A 17,927-nucleotide genomic window follows, 5' to 3' on the forward strand; every position below is an offset into this window, starting at 1 on the left:
TATATATTGTTGAAGCCAAATTCTGATCCCATATGTGTGAAAAATGTACAATTTGGCTATTGTTTGATAAGGCAGGGTTCTAAATGAGTCAGGTGCCTAAATTATGTAGCTATCTAAACTATCATAATTAATCAGTAAAGTTTTCCCTTAATTGCACGTTTCACAGGTATTCTTTGAAATCTAAATCTATAGCAACTGACAGATTAATTCTTTTTAAAGAAGCATTTTGGTTTCTTTACATTCAATATCTCCTCTCCTAAACGTGTTTTTTCTCTAGAACATGCACGTTAGTAAGTGGTATTGGTAAGTAGGAGTCGTGAGCCTGAATTAGTGTTTTAATTTTTCAGTGCCATCTCTGTTCACCAATTTTCTATATTGCTAATGCTCAGCTGTTAGTTTCTAATGCACAACTAATGTCCTGGGCCAAATTCTGCTCTCAGTTGCATCAGTATGAATCTGGAATAACTCCACTGAAGTTAGAATCTGACCTACTATGTCAGTGTGAATTAGTCTATTTCTATATACTTTCAATATCAAAGATACTTCACTGTCTTTCAACATCTTGAACATGTGCAAACCCCAATATTTTCAAAAGCAAATAAATAGCACCACCAGTGCAAATATAAACAATCTTTGTTGAACTATGAAGTATAAGAGTTTACAGTAACAAAGTACATTAACAGTCAAGACCAGTAGAAAAATAGATGCACAGCGTAAGTTGGATTTCTGTTACATATATAGGAAGTGATCATTTTTATCTTTATGCTTGGGTTGGCAAAATGTTCTGAAAACATACAACAAAATCTAATTTTTATATATTCTTCTGGCCATGAGATATAAATACAGTTGCTGCCGACATACATTACAGCAACATATATAAACATAATTCCTTAATAAGCTTTCTGCTAAAATTTATTTTCTCTTCTTATAGTTTCCATTTTAAAAGTGCTTAAAATTATAATACAATATATATATAAACAACCCTTCACCGACAGAATGAACACTCAAACAATAAGTGTAAACACAGTATTTTTACTAATAATTTCAATGCCGAACATTTCCTACTGAAGTGAAACTTTACCTTATTATTTTGTTCATGCTGATTAACTCTCTCTCCTTTAAAAAAAAAAATCACACATCTGCTGTCACTTTAAGGATGAAGATTACTTTATTCACAATGCTTCCATTAATGTTGAGCCTAACTGTGTTCTTGGATGTGAGTATATATCTCCTACTAATGCGAACGGAACCTGTGTCTTTGGAGTACATGGTCAATTTTGCTCAGAGACATTAAGGTCCCAAATCACTATTCAAGAATACCATTGACATGGGCCATTGAGGTGAAGAACTTGAAAATAATGAGACTAAAACAGTATTATAATGAAGGCCCTACACAGGCTTTTCATCATGATTCTCTTATCAATGAACCTCATAGCCTAACTTGGGGATAATGTACTAATTAACAATGGAATCTCAATGGGCTGCATCATGCCAACTCAACTGGAATCTACTGCGCTCTGAGCCTCTGCTTCAGTGGCCTGGAAGGGAAGGCATCCTTCCCACCAGCTTTGCTGGAGCTTGCATTTACATTTTCTACTATCAATGGGTAAAAATAAACTGTCTAGAATGAAGCTAGGAAGACCTGCTCCCTCAAGATTCTAAAACAAACAAGCTAAGAATTTAGCAAGGGAGAATATGTATACGGGAGTTATATTAGAGGACTAAGGGCATCAAAAGGTACAAAATTGTCTTTATATGCCTATTCTGTGTGTGCATGCAATATGGCTGCCTCCAACAAGAGGCTATTAAAAAAATAAGCTATTTTAATCAGAAACATCACAAACACAAACAAGGGAAAAAACTTTTGGTCATGTTGACTTGGGAAGGCTTCACTGAAGAAACTGGGGAAGTTGTCTTGTATTCCTGCAACTGATGATATTACTAATGGGATGTGTGTGCCTAATGCTGTGGACCAGGATATATCATATTATATACTAAACATTTCAAGAAATGTCCTCCATTATAATTTTTAGGGTATGATCTGCAAACACCTACATGTATAGTTTTACTGAATTCATACATGTGAGTAAAGTTACTCATGTTAGCAGGTTCAGGTTCTAAGGGTCTGAACCGAAGACCAACAAAGTCAAAGGAAGTCTTTCCATTCATTGATTTCAAAAGACTTTGGATCAGGCCTCACATCTAAGGCCAAGCACTTAGAGCCACACTATTTGCTCAGTTTGAGGATTCTTTACTGTTGCTGCAGCTCTGAAACTTCCTTTGTCAAGAATACATATATTTATGTTTAACTAAAACTTTACTAACAGCCTTAGTTCTTTTAAGAAGGTCTACGAGGAGAAAATTACATCTTAAAAAAATCTTCTAGAAAGACTATAAAATTTATATTAAACACTTACTTTTAATTCAACTTCTAAATGAATCTTTCATTGCCATTAAAAACCACTAACTGAAGAGGTGTAAATTTGAACAAAGTTTTCTTCACCTTGGTTATTTTCTTTCCTCTCCCTGACATTAAGTCACATACAGTGACTTTATCTATTTGTTTATTCATATACTTTGACTGAAACCCAACAAGAGTGGGAAGGACTCCCTGCAATCACTTATTTGGAATGAAACACAGTATTGCAAGCCAACCATAACTGTAGCTGTGCCTAATTTTGTCTTGAAGGAGATTTGTAAAAATATTTCTCTGAAGACAAACTTAGTGTTCTTGAGGTGAATTTAAGTCCTTCAGAGTTATTTGGCTGAAAATTATTGTTTCTTTGATACACGAATTTCCGTTTCAGATGTTTGCCCAATATGTGACTGAGGCTACCAACAAGCCAACACATTTGTTACAAGGGCACTAAGTGCATTGCAGAAAATCAAGTTCCCATGGAATGCTGAAACTATGACATAAAATCATCAAACAGCTTCACTGCAGAAACAATATTAGTTTTCACATTAAAAAAATAAAGTGTTTGAATTAGACTTTATTGCACCAGCAACTGGCTTTTAAAATATACCCCATTCAAATTAAACATTAAATTAATTATTTTATGAAACAAAATATAAGATCTTTCTTTAAAGTATCACACAGAGATATGATATATGCACCTTAAGTAAGGCTAAGTTTTTGTCACAGATATTTTTAGTAAAAGTCCTGGACAATAAACAAAAATTCACGGAAGCCCGTGACCTGTCCCTGACTTTCACTAAAAATATTCCTGACAAAAGTGGTAGGTGGGTTCAGTACCCACCCCTGCTGGGGCTCCCAGATCCCCCACTGCTGCAGTCAGTGGGAGCTCTGGGATCCCCCACCGCTGTAGGGAGTGGGAGCTGTGGGGTCCCCTCACACCTGGGTCCCTCACCACCCATCGTGGCTGGGAGATGCAGGGTCCCCAGCCGCTTGTCATGGCTGGGTAGCTGAGGGGAATCCCCACAGCTCCGGGGGGTCCCTGCTGCTGTGGCTGGGCAGCTTTGGGGGGGTCCCCCGCTGTGCCTGGGCAGCTGCAGGGTGCCCCCACCAGTTCGGGGGCTGCAGGGGAGGGTCTGGGAGCTCCGACCCGAGGCAGAAAATGTCAGAGATCAATGGAAGTCACAGATTCCGTGACTTCCGTAACCTCCGTGATATTATCGTAGCTTTAACCATAAGAAAAAACAGCCTAAAAGGATGACAAACATCAAATCACAGATGATAGAAAATATAATAATTAGTTGTTTCTTTTTCATTCTGTCTTTTACATGATTGTTTAAAAACATTCAACTAAGATCATGTAGACACTTGAATTCATGGGAAAAGATCACCCTTCGGCTAAGTCAAGGCGTAGACGCTGGAGTCACTTTCAGGCTGTCAAGTGCTGCATGAATCCTGAAGTGTAACCTGGACTCCATGGAGTATTCTTTGTAGTTGTTTCTGCAAACAACAAAATTACTTCATCAGCCAAAGAAACAAAAACAAAACCACCACCATAAAACCCCATCAATCATTTAATTTCTCTGTCCTCTGTTCTCTTCCCTTCGCTTTATATGGTCCTTTTCAACGGCTCTCAGCCCTTTAGAAAAGGTGAGTCATGCCCAACATGAAGATGTGAACAAAAAAAACGTATGGAAAAATAGCATATTAGTACACTGCTGTCAGCTGAAAAAAGTGTGGCCAGCCTCAAAACACAGCACTCAAAGGGTCAGTGTAATTGTACAGAAACCAATCCAAAGTACCCAGCAGGGTACAGGAAATGGCATTATGGGGATCCAAAACCTTTTTAGCTAATGGTGAAATTGATCTCTAGGTCTGAAAGGTTTTTAGGAGGCCGCCACTGACATATACAGTACTTCCAATATCATTTAGACACTGTTAACTTTTTTATAAAAATATTAAAGGGCAAGTGCTGCCTCCAGCATACAGACTGAGTGAATGGGCTGTGTTCTGAGAAGATCTGCTCTCTAGCTCCCTGCTCTGGGGGATTCCTGGGGAGTGGGGAAGTAGGGGGGAGAAGAGGCAATTGATAGATACATGTAGCCACTCCACCCCATCCTCACTCAGCCCATGGACTCTTCTACACCAACATATAGGGAGGCCCACTAAGCTGTTGTCTATGTTACACAGGAGGTATGGATCACATACACTGGCTCTCCAACTCTCCCTGCCCTTCATGCAGCAAAGCCACACCTTTTACTCTGTCTCGGGTCCTCGGCACCCGTAAAAGTTTGAGTGGGAGGGAGACAGGATTTGCCCTTAATACTGTACCCCATTCAGTGTGGTTCAATTCAGCATACCATGTGTGAAACTTATGGCAGAATAGAAGTACTATATCAAAGAACTGGTACACTTTAAAAATTCAACTCTATTGAAAAACATTTTCTAAGTCTTGAATATAGAGTTATAATAAATAATTTACCACTTTGCCAAGTTGCAAGTGCAGTTTTGTAGAAAATGTAATGTCACTTCAGCTGAATTTTGTAAAATTATTTCAAAAGAGACAGAGAGGAAGAGTGAGATTCCTTTGTTGCTTGGAGTGCCCTCAGTTACTTTGAGTCTTAAAGAGTGCACAGAGACAAACATGAACTCTACTTACTTTGCAGTTTCTATATATCTTATTGCTTTCTCTCTCTGGTCCTGCTGTTTGTATAGAAGTCCCAACTCATACAGAGTGAATGGCACCAAATAGTTATCATATTTTATCTGCTTCTCACTAAGAAACCAGAGAGATATGAAAATGGTTAAATATAAAAAACATGTTGTACTGAAGTTATATGATTATTAATTTAAATGCAGAATATACTCCCACCTAAATTCATATTCGATCACTTGCCTGATTTCCAAAAGTGCTGAGCATTGAATAGCTTTCATTGACTTTGGTGGGAGTTTCAGTATTTTTTAATATCAGGGGTTTTAGAAACCTAACTTTAGGCTTTCATTTTGAAAACCAAGGCCCTAGTGGCTAAAATGTTTTCTGTGGCTTAGTCAAGACAGCATAGATAGTAGATTCCTCCTCATTCAATCTGATAGGCAAGAAGACAACCAATCGTCATATAGGACTAAAATCAGTGGATTGATCCCTCCAACTAGATCAATCCAAAGATCACCAGGGTTCACCAGCAAATTACATCAGTTGAAACACACAGGCAGAAAACTAGAACTTTAGTGGCACAAAATCCTCTTCACATCTGTGACGGGGTGTACTGGCCCCGCACTGGAGTGGAAGGGGTTAAAAGCAGCTGCAGTATAAAAGGGAACAGCCTAGCTCAGCCTGGGCTGGCCGCCAAGGAGGAAGGATGCACCTTGCTGACTCCAGCCGAGGAGCAGCCAGGATCCCAGACCACGGGAGCAGGAGATGCCGAGGCCCAGGTACTTGTGGATGCCCCAGGAGATTGCAGTCGCCATCTGAGGAGCCCAGAGACTACGAAGACACCCCAACTTCAACTGCAGTAGTCATGGTAGGAGGTAGCCCAGGGAGGGACTAGCTAGTGTCCCGGCAGCAGTCGGTGTGTTGCGGGCAAATTCCCTGCCGACTTAGTGGTGAACCCATTTGTCACTACCAGGGCCCTGGGCTGGGATCCGGTGGAGCAGGGAGGGCCCAGGTCATAGAATATCAGGGTGGGAAGGGACCTCAGGAGGTCATCTAGTCCAACCCCCTGCTCAAAGTAGGACCGATTCCCAACTAAATGATCCCAGCCAGGGCTTTGTCAAGCCTGACCTTAAAAACCTCTAAGGAAGGAGATTCCACCACCTCCCTAGGTAACCCATTCCAGTGCTTCACCACCCTCTTAGTGAAAGAGTTTTTCCTAATATCCAACCTAAACCTCCTCTACTGCAACTTGAGACCATTACTCCTTGTTCTGTCATCTGCTACCACTGAGAACAGTCTAGATCCATCCTCTTTGGAACCCTCTTTCAAGGTAGTTGAAAGCAGCTATCAAATCCCCCCTCATTCTTCTCTTCTGCAGACTAAACAATCCCAGTTCCCTCAGCCTCTCCTCATAAGTCATGTGCTCCAGCCACCTAATCATTTTTGTTGCCCTCCACTGGACTCTTTCCAATTTTTCCACATCCTTCTTGTAGTGTGGGGCCCAAATCTGGACACACTACTCCAGATGAGGCCTCACCAATGTCAGAGGGGAATGATCACGTCCCTCGATCTGCTGGCAATGCCCCTACTTATACAGCCCAAAATGCCGTTAGCCTTCTTGGCAACAAGGGCACACTGTCGACTCATATCCAGCTTCTCGTCCACTGTCACCCCTAGGTCCTTTTCTGCAGAACTGCTTCCTAGCCATTCGGTCTCTAGTCTGTAACAGTGAATGGTATTCTTCCTTCTTAAGTGCAGGACTCTGCACTTGTCCTGTTGAACCTCATCAGGTTTCTTTTGGCCCAATCCTCTAATTTGTCTAGGTCCCTCTGTATCCTATCCCTATCCTGTCCCTCCAGTGTATCTACCACTCTTCTCAGTTTAGTGTCATCTGCAAACTTGCTGAGAGTGCAGTCCACATCATTCTCCAGCTCACTAATGAAGATATTGAACAAAACCGGCCCCAGGACCTACCCTTGGGGCACTCCGCTTGATACTGGCTAGACTAGACATGGAGCCATTGATCACTACCCGCTGGGCCCAACGATCTAACCAGCTTTCTACCCACCTTATAGTCCATTCATCCAGCCCATACTTCTTTAACTTGCTGGCAAGAATACTGGGGGAGACAGTATCAAAAGCTTTGCTAAAGTCAAGGAATAACACATCCACTGCTTTCCCCTCATCCACAGAGCCAGTTATCTCCTCATAGAAGGCAATTAGGTTAGTCAGGCATGACTTTCCCTGGGTGAATCCATGCTGACTGTTCCTGATCACTTTCCTCTCCTCTAAGTGCTTCAGAATTGATTCCTTGAGGACCTGCTCCATGATTTTTCCAGGGACTGAGGTGAGGCTGACTGGCCTGTAGTTCCCCAGATCCTCCTCCTTCCCTTTTTTTAAAGATGGGGACTACATTAGCCTTTTTCCAGTCATCCGGGACCTCCCCCGATCGCCATGAGTTTTCAAAGATAATGGCCAACGGCTCTGCAATCGCATCTGCCAACTCCTTTAGCACTCTCGGATGCAGCACATCTGGCCCCATGGATTTGTGCTCGTCCAGTTTTTCTAAAGGTCCCCCTACCCGAACACCCTCTTTGGGGGACAGCCCACTGAACCACCTCCCACTGATTCTGGTCATTAGGCCGTGCTTCCTGGCAATCCAGGGGAGTTCTATTGACTCTGGCCGGTAGGCCGTGCTTCCCTGCAGCCAAGGGGAGTTCTACTGACTTTTGCCATTAGACCGTGCTTCCCTTCAACCAAGAGGAGCCCTACCGACTCTGGCCGGTGGGCCGCTCTTCCCTGCAGTCCAGGGGAATCATATTAGCTTTAATGGCAGACCTGCTCCACCTTTGCCCCGGTGTACTGGCCCTGCGACAACATCTATCAATAACAAAAGGATTCTTATATGACTACTCTATTGCAATACAAGAAGCAGAGAGAACCCTCTATTCCACTGCCACCATCAAAGCTGGCTGACAAAATCATGGCTGGAAGAGCTATTTGGTGTAGTAAACTGGCTAAATCAACTTAAACTGCATACTGCAAACCCTGGACCCAAGGACTGAGCCCTAGAACAATTCTCACCCTATGTTGCAGAAAAGATTAACATTTCACAGGAGAAACTCACTGACAGAAGAAACCTGGAAATGGACCAGATGGCACTGATCACTCCACCAGTTCTGACAAAGCTCAGACTCTGAACAGACAATGAAATACTACAAGCCTAAGGAATATTCCAGATACCCACCAGTGAAACACATAAGTGCCCCTCTATCACAGGTTGGCTGGCCCTTTAGGGGAAGAAGGGCTCAACTTTGTGCATATCATGGAGACTTAATTAGAATGACCTACCCCAGCTGCAGGGGATCAGAAGGATGATTAAATAAGCCAACCTGTGAACTTTGTCTGTGGAGAAGGCCCAGGAGATAGGGCAACAGGAGTTCGCCTTCTCTGGGAAGGGTTTGGTAAAGGCAGGATGGAGAGAACCACAGGGAGCAGACCAGGCTCATGTGAAGGGCCTTAGGATATGACCAGTAAGAAGCAGGGAGATCCCTGAAGGAAGCTGCTGGAGTCCCAAGGAAAGGTAGGCAGTGGGGAAACCTTCTGGGAAGAAGCAGCCTACAAGAACACTGCAGACCCTGGAGTAAGAGCAGAGAACTTCAGTGTAGCCCAAGAGGGGTAGAAGAATTATTAGTTTGGATATTTATTTCCATTAACAGTTAGATTTTTGTTACCTCAGAAGGGGGCTGACCTTAAGAGGGGGCTGACCTTAAGAGGTGACCTGGCTGGTGGGCTGGGCCACAGAAAATGTAGACAGAAACAGGCCAGCACATGGCCAAAGAAGTGGTCAATGGGGGCATTAGAGCTGAAGTCTCCTGCAATGCCCCACACTGACACCAGGGAGTGCAACTGTGCGAGTGCAACTGCTTATATCCTGCTGGTTGGTGAAAGCCAGCAAAGGGCAACTGTGCCCACTATTAATGGAAATCATCAACATTTCCTTACTAAAAAAGGGTTTTGCATTCACCAAAAAATGCATTTATTGAAACAATAGAAGAAACTCGAGATTTAATCCCTCAAACCCTTTTAAAGTATCTCTTGGGAGGAGAGGTTAATGGTCTCCTGGCAAGGTTGTACAACCACTTGATAACATATTGATCCATTTCTGGGAGGAAAAAATTGGGGTACCTCTTCCTCAGAGTCCAAAGCTGCCTTGAGAAAATCCTCTTTCCCTGTCTCTCCCTTGATGGGGCGTGGTTTTGCTTTTCACAGCCCGGGAGTCCATCTCAGCTATTCTCTAATTTTGCTGTTGCTTTGGTGAGAGCCTCTGCCTATATGGATGAGCTCCACTCCCATTAGGCAAGTTAGAAAGCTGTTTGACTGTCAACACTTCAGAAATGGTTTCAACTGCTGCCTTGCTCCACTAAGGTAGTGGAAATTTCCTCTCCATGAGAGCAGTAAGAGAGCAAAAGGACCACATGGGAAAGGTCTACTTCAAGAGATACAGCTGATATGTGTGGGTGTGTCTCTTTCATTTTTTCCCTTTCTTTTTCTTCTGTCTTCTCTGGATGAGAGACAAACAACATCCTGACATTGCCATGGAGGTTGCCTTCCTTCATGCTGTGAGCAAGGCACCAATCAAATGGAAGAGGCAAAGGAGGGAGCCCTAAAGAATGGGAAAATCCTGGACAGTGACTGGTTATCAGCAAGTGAGGAGAAACCCAGTGTCCTTGCTGTTGTAAACTTAACTACAGAATCAGACATATTATTATCTGGGTAATTCAAAAGTTTAAGAAAATATATTTCTTTTTCATAATGGATGACGATGATCTATAAAGACACATCAGTTAGTCATCATAACACTCCTTTAAGGCATCTAACATATCTAAAGGGCACCAGATAAGTGCAATTTATTATGATTAGCTCACTAAGTCATAGAAAATTATAAAAGTCTTTAAAACAGTCCTTCTAGAATAATATACTTTTAAAAATAGCTGCTAATTGTTCTTTGTACTTTATATATTATAAATACGTTCACACTAAAATCACCACTACCACACAAATTCTAAATTCATTTTCCACAGCTTTGATTTATTTTGTACATCTTTACAAAACAAGCAACATAAATGAAAAAAAGGAAATCAAATGTACATTCCTCTTCTCCCTTTAACTAACCAAATTTTATTGTATGAAGACTGTTAAGAGATACTGTAGATCAGTGGCTCTCAACCTTTCCAGACTACTGTAGCCCTTTCAGGAGTCTGATTTCAATTCCGTACCCCCAAGTTACACCTCACTTAAAAATTACTTTGCTTACAAAATCAGACATAAAAATACAAAAAAGTGTTACAGCCACACTATTGCTGAAAAATTGCTTATATTCTCATTTTTACCATATAATTATAAAATAAATCAATTGGAATATAAATATTGTACTTGCATTTCATTGTATAGTATATAGAACAGTATAAACAAGTAATTGTATGAAATTTTAGTTTGTACTAACTTTGCTAGTGTTTTTTATGTAGTCTGTTGTAAAACTAGGCAAATATCTAGATGAGCTGACGTACCCCCTGGAAGACCTCTGTGTACCCAGGGCCGGCTCTGGCTTTTTTGCCGCTCTCCCTGGCGGCCGGAGCACCGCGCCGCCCCCCTCCAGGTGCCTGCACAAGCTTGGTGGGCTGGTGCCTGGAGCCGGCCCTGTGTGTACCCCCCCGGCGTACACATATCCCTGGTTGAGAACCACTGCTGATGATTAGAGAGGTCTGTACTTTATAACTAATGTAATGCACACGGGGGTAGGTTCCTATCCAACTTACCAGTTTCCTGGAACTGACCTTCATTGTGTTACATCAGTGGCTTAACTCAAAGAAAAAATTTTGATATCACACTTTGTACCTACCTTTTTCTGAGACGACTGCTGTCACAGTATCAAGAGAAGTGCACTTAGAGTGGAACATGGAGAGGGACTACAGAAGTGCCCAGTCAGGCATCCAGACGTCACCTGTCTCTGGGCATGGATCCTTGTCCCACTTCTTCTAACTGGGGATTTTAAGGCTGCATAGCACCCTGCTGTACACTGTGGTATCTCCAACAAACCAATCTGCCTAAAGTCCAGTCCCTGTGCTTTGATTTCTCTCCAAGGTGTACTGCCAGCAGTTACCAGTTATCACACAGCTCTTTCTAAGTTAACACACCCACTTTCCAACTCTTCTGCAAGAGTTGCCCCCCACCCCTCCAAAACAGAAGATCCTGTTTGTTTGCTGGATTAGAAAGAAGGCCCAGAGTCAGTCCAAGATCACCTTTTTATACCAAAACCCCTTTCTTTGTCTCCTAGTCACTAGAAAACCCAGCTTGAACCAGTATATGCAAACCATTCTACCAATATCGATCTTTTCCTGCAGAAAATATTTTATTTCAATGAAATCCCATTTTCCAAAGGGAAACTGTTTTAAGTTTTTCAACCAGTCCTAGTCCTAAATCCTGACAGTGTGCCACAAACACTGTACCCAAAAGAGAATTTTAAAGGCTACATTCCTTGAAATTGGTTACAGCATAGAGACAATTACAGTATGCCTTACATACTCTGTCTGTATTCTGCGATATGGTAGCAGAAGGTTAGATGTGACAGACAAAGGTGGCAGAGATATTAGAAGCAAGCTTATTCTTTCTTCCTTTCTTAAATGTGATTATTTTTCAATTATCATTTGATCTTTGGTCTTTATTAATTAGAACTGAACAACAAAGATATTTTCTATTTCTGCAAGTATATGTGGGTTTTCAAAACTACTCTTCTACTGCATGATAAAACTCTTTGGGTGAAATCTCTCCATCCCACACACCCTCCTTGAGGAATTCTATTTCATGCAGGAAATTACATGAATTTTCTGAAGAGACAGAACTGACTCATCTCCCCAAGTAGTAAGTAGGTCATGGAGTCACAAGTGTAGCCACTCCATAGCTTCAGCCAGTGCTCCTCCATGCCCTTTTGGGGAGCATTTGGACACTAGATCTGCATAAGAGGAACCTTTGTAGGCACTCACTGGCTTGTCTTCAACTGCCCTATCTATGCTGGCCTATTAAGGACCTACACAGAGCCCACATCCATCCCACACAAGGGGTGAAGTGGATCGCAGCAGAGTTTAAGTGGGGTAAAAGCCCTTGTGTGGGCCCTGTACATGTGGGTGAATTTCATCCTGAGGCCTTTTAGATGAGGTAATAAAGTAATTAATGTAGTTTATAAGATGATTGATATCCTGTTGGACTTCTCATTCTTCTGGTTATTATTTGCATTACAGTAGAGTCAGTCCATAGGCACTTAACAAAAATTAGTGCCACATGTTCTGGGTACTGTACCAATATGTACCAAGGGGCATGCAATCTAGCCCAATGATAACACACAAAAGGTGAAAGGAACAGACAAATGGCTAAGGGGTGTGAGGGAGCAGATGAGGTAACAGTAATATGAGCCTGTTATACATAATCAGCACTAACAGTTCCCCACCTGCCTAGCCTTGTGGAAAGAGATAACACTGTTTTAAAAGCCTATTTCTATTCCACAAATTTATTTTTGAGTTTTATTGTTATTTGAAACTCTAACTGAATTTGCAGTTAGCACTTGTGCATTTGCATTCAGTGGGCTAAATTCAGCTATTGGTGTAAATGAATATAACTCCATTGGATTTGACTGGGGTTTTGTCTTCCTACACCAGGAATTAGAGATATTCTGTAGATTAAGATTTCTTAAATTAAAGTTGCTATCACTTTCACTGGCAAAATTAAGAATCTAATGTTTTCTTCATTTTACTAACTACTAAGAATGTCAGCTCAACGCTTATCCAGACAGATTTTCTTCATTTAGAACATTAACAAATCAACTGTTTATCATTTATTACTACTAGCTCATCAGTATTTTATTGTTAACAGTATATAAAGCTAAAATATAAAGGTTACTATAGCTTTATTTTATTTTTTTACCTTTGGATAACTTGATTAAAACACAGTTCAGCTTGCAAGAGTCTTCCTAGGTGTTTCAAACAAAGGCCTTTTAGTAACTGCAGCAAGCACAAATCATCTATAAAATATTCAGTGCGACCTTTAAAAAAAAAAAACAGACAAATTTCAGAGATATACATGGAAATAGAAAGAAAAAGGCTAAAGGGATTAGCAGTAAGGGATATGGCCATACTTCAAAAGTTTTGCCTATCAAATTTTGCAGCCACACAAGAACATACATAATCCTCTATACAAATTTTGAGTAGTGCCTAATAAGAATTTGAAGAGCAAATTCCAAACATATCAATACACTGATTCTGGAAAATAAGAAATCAAAATAGAGAACCTGGTTCTCCCCTGTCCTCCATATTGTGAAGTCATTTAAACCTATGCAAAGTAAACAAACTCTTATCTAATCAAAATGGAAGCATTTTACACACACTTTATACTAGGTACAAGAAACTGTAGAATCAGCCCCTCTGTTAATAAGTCTGAAACTCTGCACACACAGCAAGTTACAATGCAGCAGTCCAAGATATCGATCTATTGAACAGCAAGCTGGTGCACTGTAATGTACCATGTGAACACTGCTACAGTGCAGTGAAAGTCCATGGGTGCGGCCTAACAGAATCATAGGACTGGAAGGGATCTCGAGAAGTCACCTAGTCCAGTCCCCTGCACTCATGGCAGGACTAAGTATTATCTAGACAATCTCTGACAGGTGTTCGTCCAACCTGCTCTTAAAAATCTTCAATAATGGAGATTCCACAAGGCCCCTAGGCAATTTATTCCAGTGCTTAACCACCCTGACAGTTAGGAATTTTTGCCTAATGTCCAATCTTAACTGCCCTTGCTGCAATTTAAGCCCATTGCTTCTTGTCCTATCCTCAGAGGTTAAGGAGAACAATGTTTCTCCCCACTCTTTGTAACAACCTTTTATGTATTTGAAAACTGTTATCATGTCCCTCCTTGGTCTTCTCTTCTCCAGACTGAAAAAACCCAATTGTTTCAATCTTCCCTCATAGGTCATGTTTTCTAGACATTTAATCATTTTGTTGCTCTTCTCTGGACTCTCTCTAATTTGTCCATATTTTTCCTGAAATGTGGCACCTAGAACTGGATACAATACTCCATTTGATGCCTAATCAGCACTGAGTAGAGAAGAAGAATTACATTTTATATCTTGTTTACAATACTCCTGCTAATACATCCCAGAATGTTTTGGGTTTTTTGCAACAGTGTTACACTGTTGACTCATATGTAGCTTGTGATCCACTATGACCCCCAGATTCCTTTCTGCAGTACTCTTTCCTAGGCAGCCATATCCCATTTTCTATGTGTGCAATTGATTGTTCCTTCCTAAGTGGAGTACTTTGCATTTGTCCTTATTGAATTTCATCCTATTTTACTTCAGACCCTTTCTCCAGTTTGTTCATATCATTTTAAATGTTAATCTTATCCTCCAAAGCACCTATAATTCCTCCCAGCTTGGTATTGTCTGCTAACTGTATAAGAGTACTCTTTATGCCATTATCAAAAGCATTAAGATATTAAACAGAACCAGACCCAGAACTGATCCCTGTGAGACCATATTAGATATACCCTTCCAGTTTGACTGTGAACCTATACTCTGTGGAAAGGTTTTCTAGTCAGTTATGCACCCACCTTATAGTAGTTCCATCTAGGTTGTATTTCTTTAGTTTATGAGAAGGTCATGTGAGACAGTATCAAAAGCCTTACTAAAGTCAAGGTAAAGTCAAGATCTACCACTTTCCTCCTCTCCATAAGGCTTGTTTCCCTATCAAAGAAAGCTATTAAGTTGGTTTGTCATGATTTGTTCTTGACAAATCCATGTTAACTGTTACTTATCACCTTATTATCTTCCAGGTGTTTGCAAACTGATTGCTTAATTATTTGCTCCATTATCTTTCTGGGTACTGAAGTTAAGATGACGGGTCTGTAATTCTCCAAGTTGTTCTCATTTCCCTTTTTTATAGATTGGCACTATATTTGCCCTTTTCTAGTCCTCTGGAATCTCTCCCATCTTCCATGACTTTTCAAAGATAATGGCTAATGGCTCAGATATCTTCTCAGTCAACTTCTTGAGTATTCTAGGATGTATTTAAATCAGGCCCCGGTGACTTGAAGACCTCTAACTTGTCTAAGTAATTTTTAACTTGTTCTTTCCCTATTTTAGCCTCTGATCCTACCTCATTTTCACTGGCATTCACTATGTTAGACGACCAATAGCTATTAACCTTTTTGGTGAAAACTGAAACATACTACTACTTCAAAGCACAGCGCGCTATGCTAAGTCACACTCCAGGACATTCACTGTGCTATAGCTGTGTCCACATGAGATGGTACTGTGTGGCAAGCTGGTGTCCTGTAGATTCACACCCTGGCTTGCTGTGCAGTAATTTACCACGTGGATAAGTTTTTTCTTAAAATCTCCCACCATTCCAAACTATTGGTGCAACTCTACCAGAGCCAACAACAGGAGTGTTTGTGTATATTGGCTGCCATTGTTTTTACCACCCTCTCCTCTAGAACTCAAAGCAGGGTGAGAAGGTATGGTAGTTAAAATGCTGGAAGTCATTAGTGCTCCCACCATTACCACCACTGGAGGAGCTGCATTAGCAGAGTTCCAACAGCAAGTGAATTTAACAAAGAAGATTTATGCAAACACAGTGTCTGTGCAACAGGACCAAAGAAATCACATGAAGGAGTTTTGTGAAGTGTTTCAGAAGTAAAGTAATAACAAGTGCAGTCCCCTTTCTTGTTGTGTTGGCTTATAATATTTGTTGGCTGCAGTGAAGAAAAGGAAAGAAAACACACATATGGACAAACAGATGGCTGCACATACATTAATGATTCAGGAAGCAAAACACACTCCTTTCAGATCATCTTGTTTACAACTAATTACCAATTCTCTGAGGTTACATCAATTTTTTAAAAATGGTCTGCCAAATAAAACAATACAAACAGTTCTGAAAACATGGAACACAAAAGCAACTTGAAATATTTTTCGCTGTCTTTAAGATTTTTTCTGTCTGCTTTTAAATATTAGTTTTGATCCCTTTATATAATGATGCAAAAGTCCATGATTTTCACTAGTAGGTACATGTAGGTGAGGTGAGATGGCTATTTTGCATTTCTTTGTAAAATTGAGCAGTGATCAAATATCAAAATCAGGTCAATGTCTCCTACAGGGACTGATTTCTTGTAGTTGCTGGGGGGAGATATTGACCACTGACAGTCTTCACTGTTTTCTATTTCCTGAGATTTCCTCCCAGAGATAAAAACTAATAAGTCAAAGTGCTACCATTATAACAGCACCTGAAGATTACATGAAGTTAATACTGACAGTCTGGCAATAAATGGTAGACCGAATCTTCTTGCAGTCTGACAGTATCTACGTGAATTCTATTCTGAGTATATTATAAAGTTGCAAGACCATCACCCAAAATATTTCAGATTTTCTTTTAAATTATGAATACATTATTTTCATTTGGGAAAGAATAAACAGGAATGATGGTGAACTGGGAGAATGTCTCTGCAAGCCATTTCAGAACTTCAGAAATTATATTTTCTTTTTCTCAGTCTGCTCCTTCCTATGAATTTTAGTAAAGTTTTGTTGTACAAACAGAACTGCATACAAATACCCAATAAAATTTTATATGTGTTCATGAAACAAAGTACCATGACAGACCAATTATGCTTTTCTTTTCAAGAGACACATTCTCTAATTCAGTTGATTATGAGGGACACATCTTGTCTTATAGCTTAGTGTCCAGGTCTGGATAGTGAACAAAAGATTGTACAAAAGAACTCTTCATATTAACATCATTTTATCTGCAAATGTCGGTCTTAAATGTATTTGCATTTTGGTTGTAAAGTGGCATGCAACAGTAAATAAATCACTTAAGATCTGAGTGGTGCAAGACTGATTTGGCAGAAGATGAACATTTTGACAATGGATGAAAGCGTAACACTGGGCCACATTCAGACTGGGTGTAAGCAAGTCAAAATGGCTGAATACTTTTACTAGATTTTATTGTTAAAACTTACTAAGCATGTTTTTAATCTTTAAATTTATATAATTTAATTTAAATTTAATAGTTATATTAATTTCCTAATTGTTACAAATTATGAACTTTAATGTCACACTAGCAGATTCATGGAACGTGTCACAGTTGTCTACAATATGCAGAGGGTTCTATTATCCACTGAATGATTCAGGTGACTGTACAGATAAAACAATCCAGGCTACCTGTGTGATTTGCCTGCTTGTCCTTCACCCCATCCCTTATTGGTCAGAGCACTACTGACAGCTAGATGCCAACCCTTGCCTTTCACCTGCACAACTCTTACTTCATAGATAACATCCTAGGCTGAGCCAAGACAAGAGGTAAAGAGTGTCATGCTAAGTGTTCCCAGGAGAAAGGGAAGAGACTGAGGCATAATGTTATAAAGTAAGTAAAGTAATACAGGAGGCAGTTTACCTGGAGAGAAGACTCAGCACAGGGAAGGAACACCTCAGCTCAGGGAGGGAAAGACATTTTAAAATAATAAGATGCAATTAAAAAAAAAACCACAAAAATTGGCAGGAGGACTCAAGGGCAGGTGTAAGACTTGAAATTTCTTTTTGTTTAATTGTATATTTCAAGGTGACAAGGTCCCTTTATACACTAACATGCAGTCTACATTTCAAATGTCGGCAAGTCATAACTGGAGACTCTGGAGTCACAGCTCTAAAAGACTTCAGGGAAGCAAAAAATAAAATTATAGTTTCATATGTGCCATGCTAAATCTGAAAGGTTTATGGTATAATTCGAAATTTTAGGGCTTTATGTCAGTAAA

The 17,927-nt window shown here is 40.4% G+C and overlaps 1 protein-coding gene across 2 annotated transcripts in view; it reads right to left on the reverse strand.

Annotated features, from left to right (window-relative positions):
* Nucleotides 1–615: 615 nt before the first annotated feature.
* The window catches only part of TTC39B (tetratricopeptide repeat domain 39B), a 132,489-nt gene continuing 115,177 nt past the window's right edge, over nucleotides 616–17,927 (reverse strand). For both annotated transcript variants that reach the window (XM_054033124.1, XM_054033125.1), the window contains 3 exons: nucleotides 13,047–13,164; nucleotides 5,076–5,192; nucleotides 616–3,916 (listed from right to left, as the gene is read on the reverse strand). In XM_054033124.1, coding sequence (XP_053889099.1) covers nucleotides 3,820–3,916; nucleotides 5,076–5,192; nucleotides 13,047–13,164 — 332 coding nt within the window. In that variant the 3' untranslated portion in view covers nucleotides 616–3,819. The remainder of the gene's footprint in view (nucleotides 3,917–5,075; nucleotides 5,193–13,046; nucleotides 13,165–17,927) is intronic.

Source organism: Malaclemys terrapin, chromosome 6 (genome assembly GCF_027887155.1).
Source record: "Malaclemys terrapin pileata isolate rMalTer1 chromosome 6, rMalTer1.hap1, whole genome shotgun sequence".
Taxonomy (NCBI): domain Eukaryota; kingdom Metazoa; phylum Chordata; order Testudines; family Emydidae; genus Malaclemys; species Malaclemys terrapin.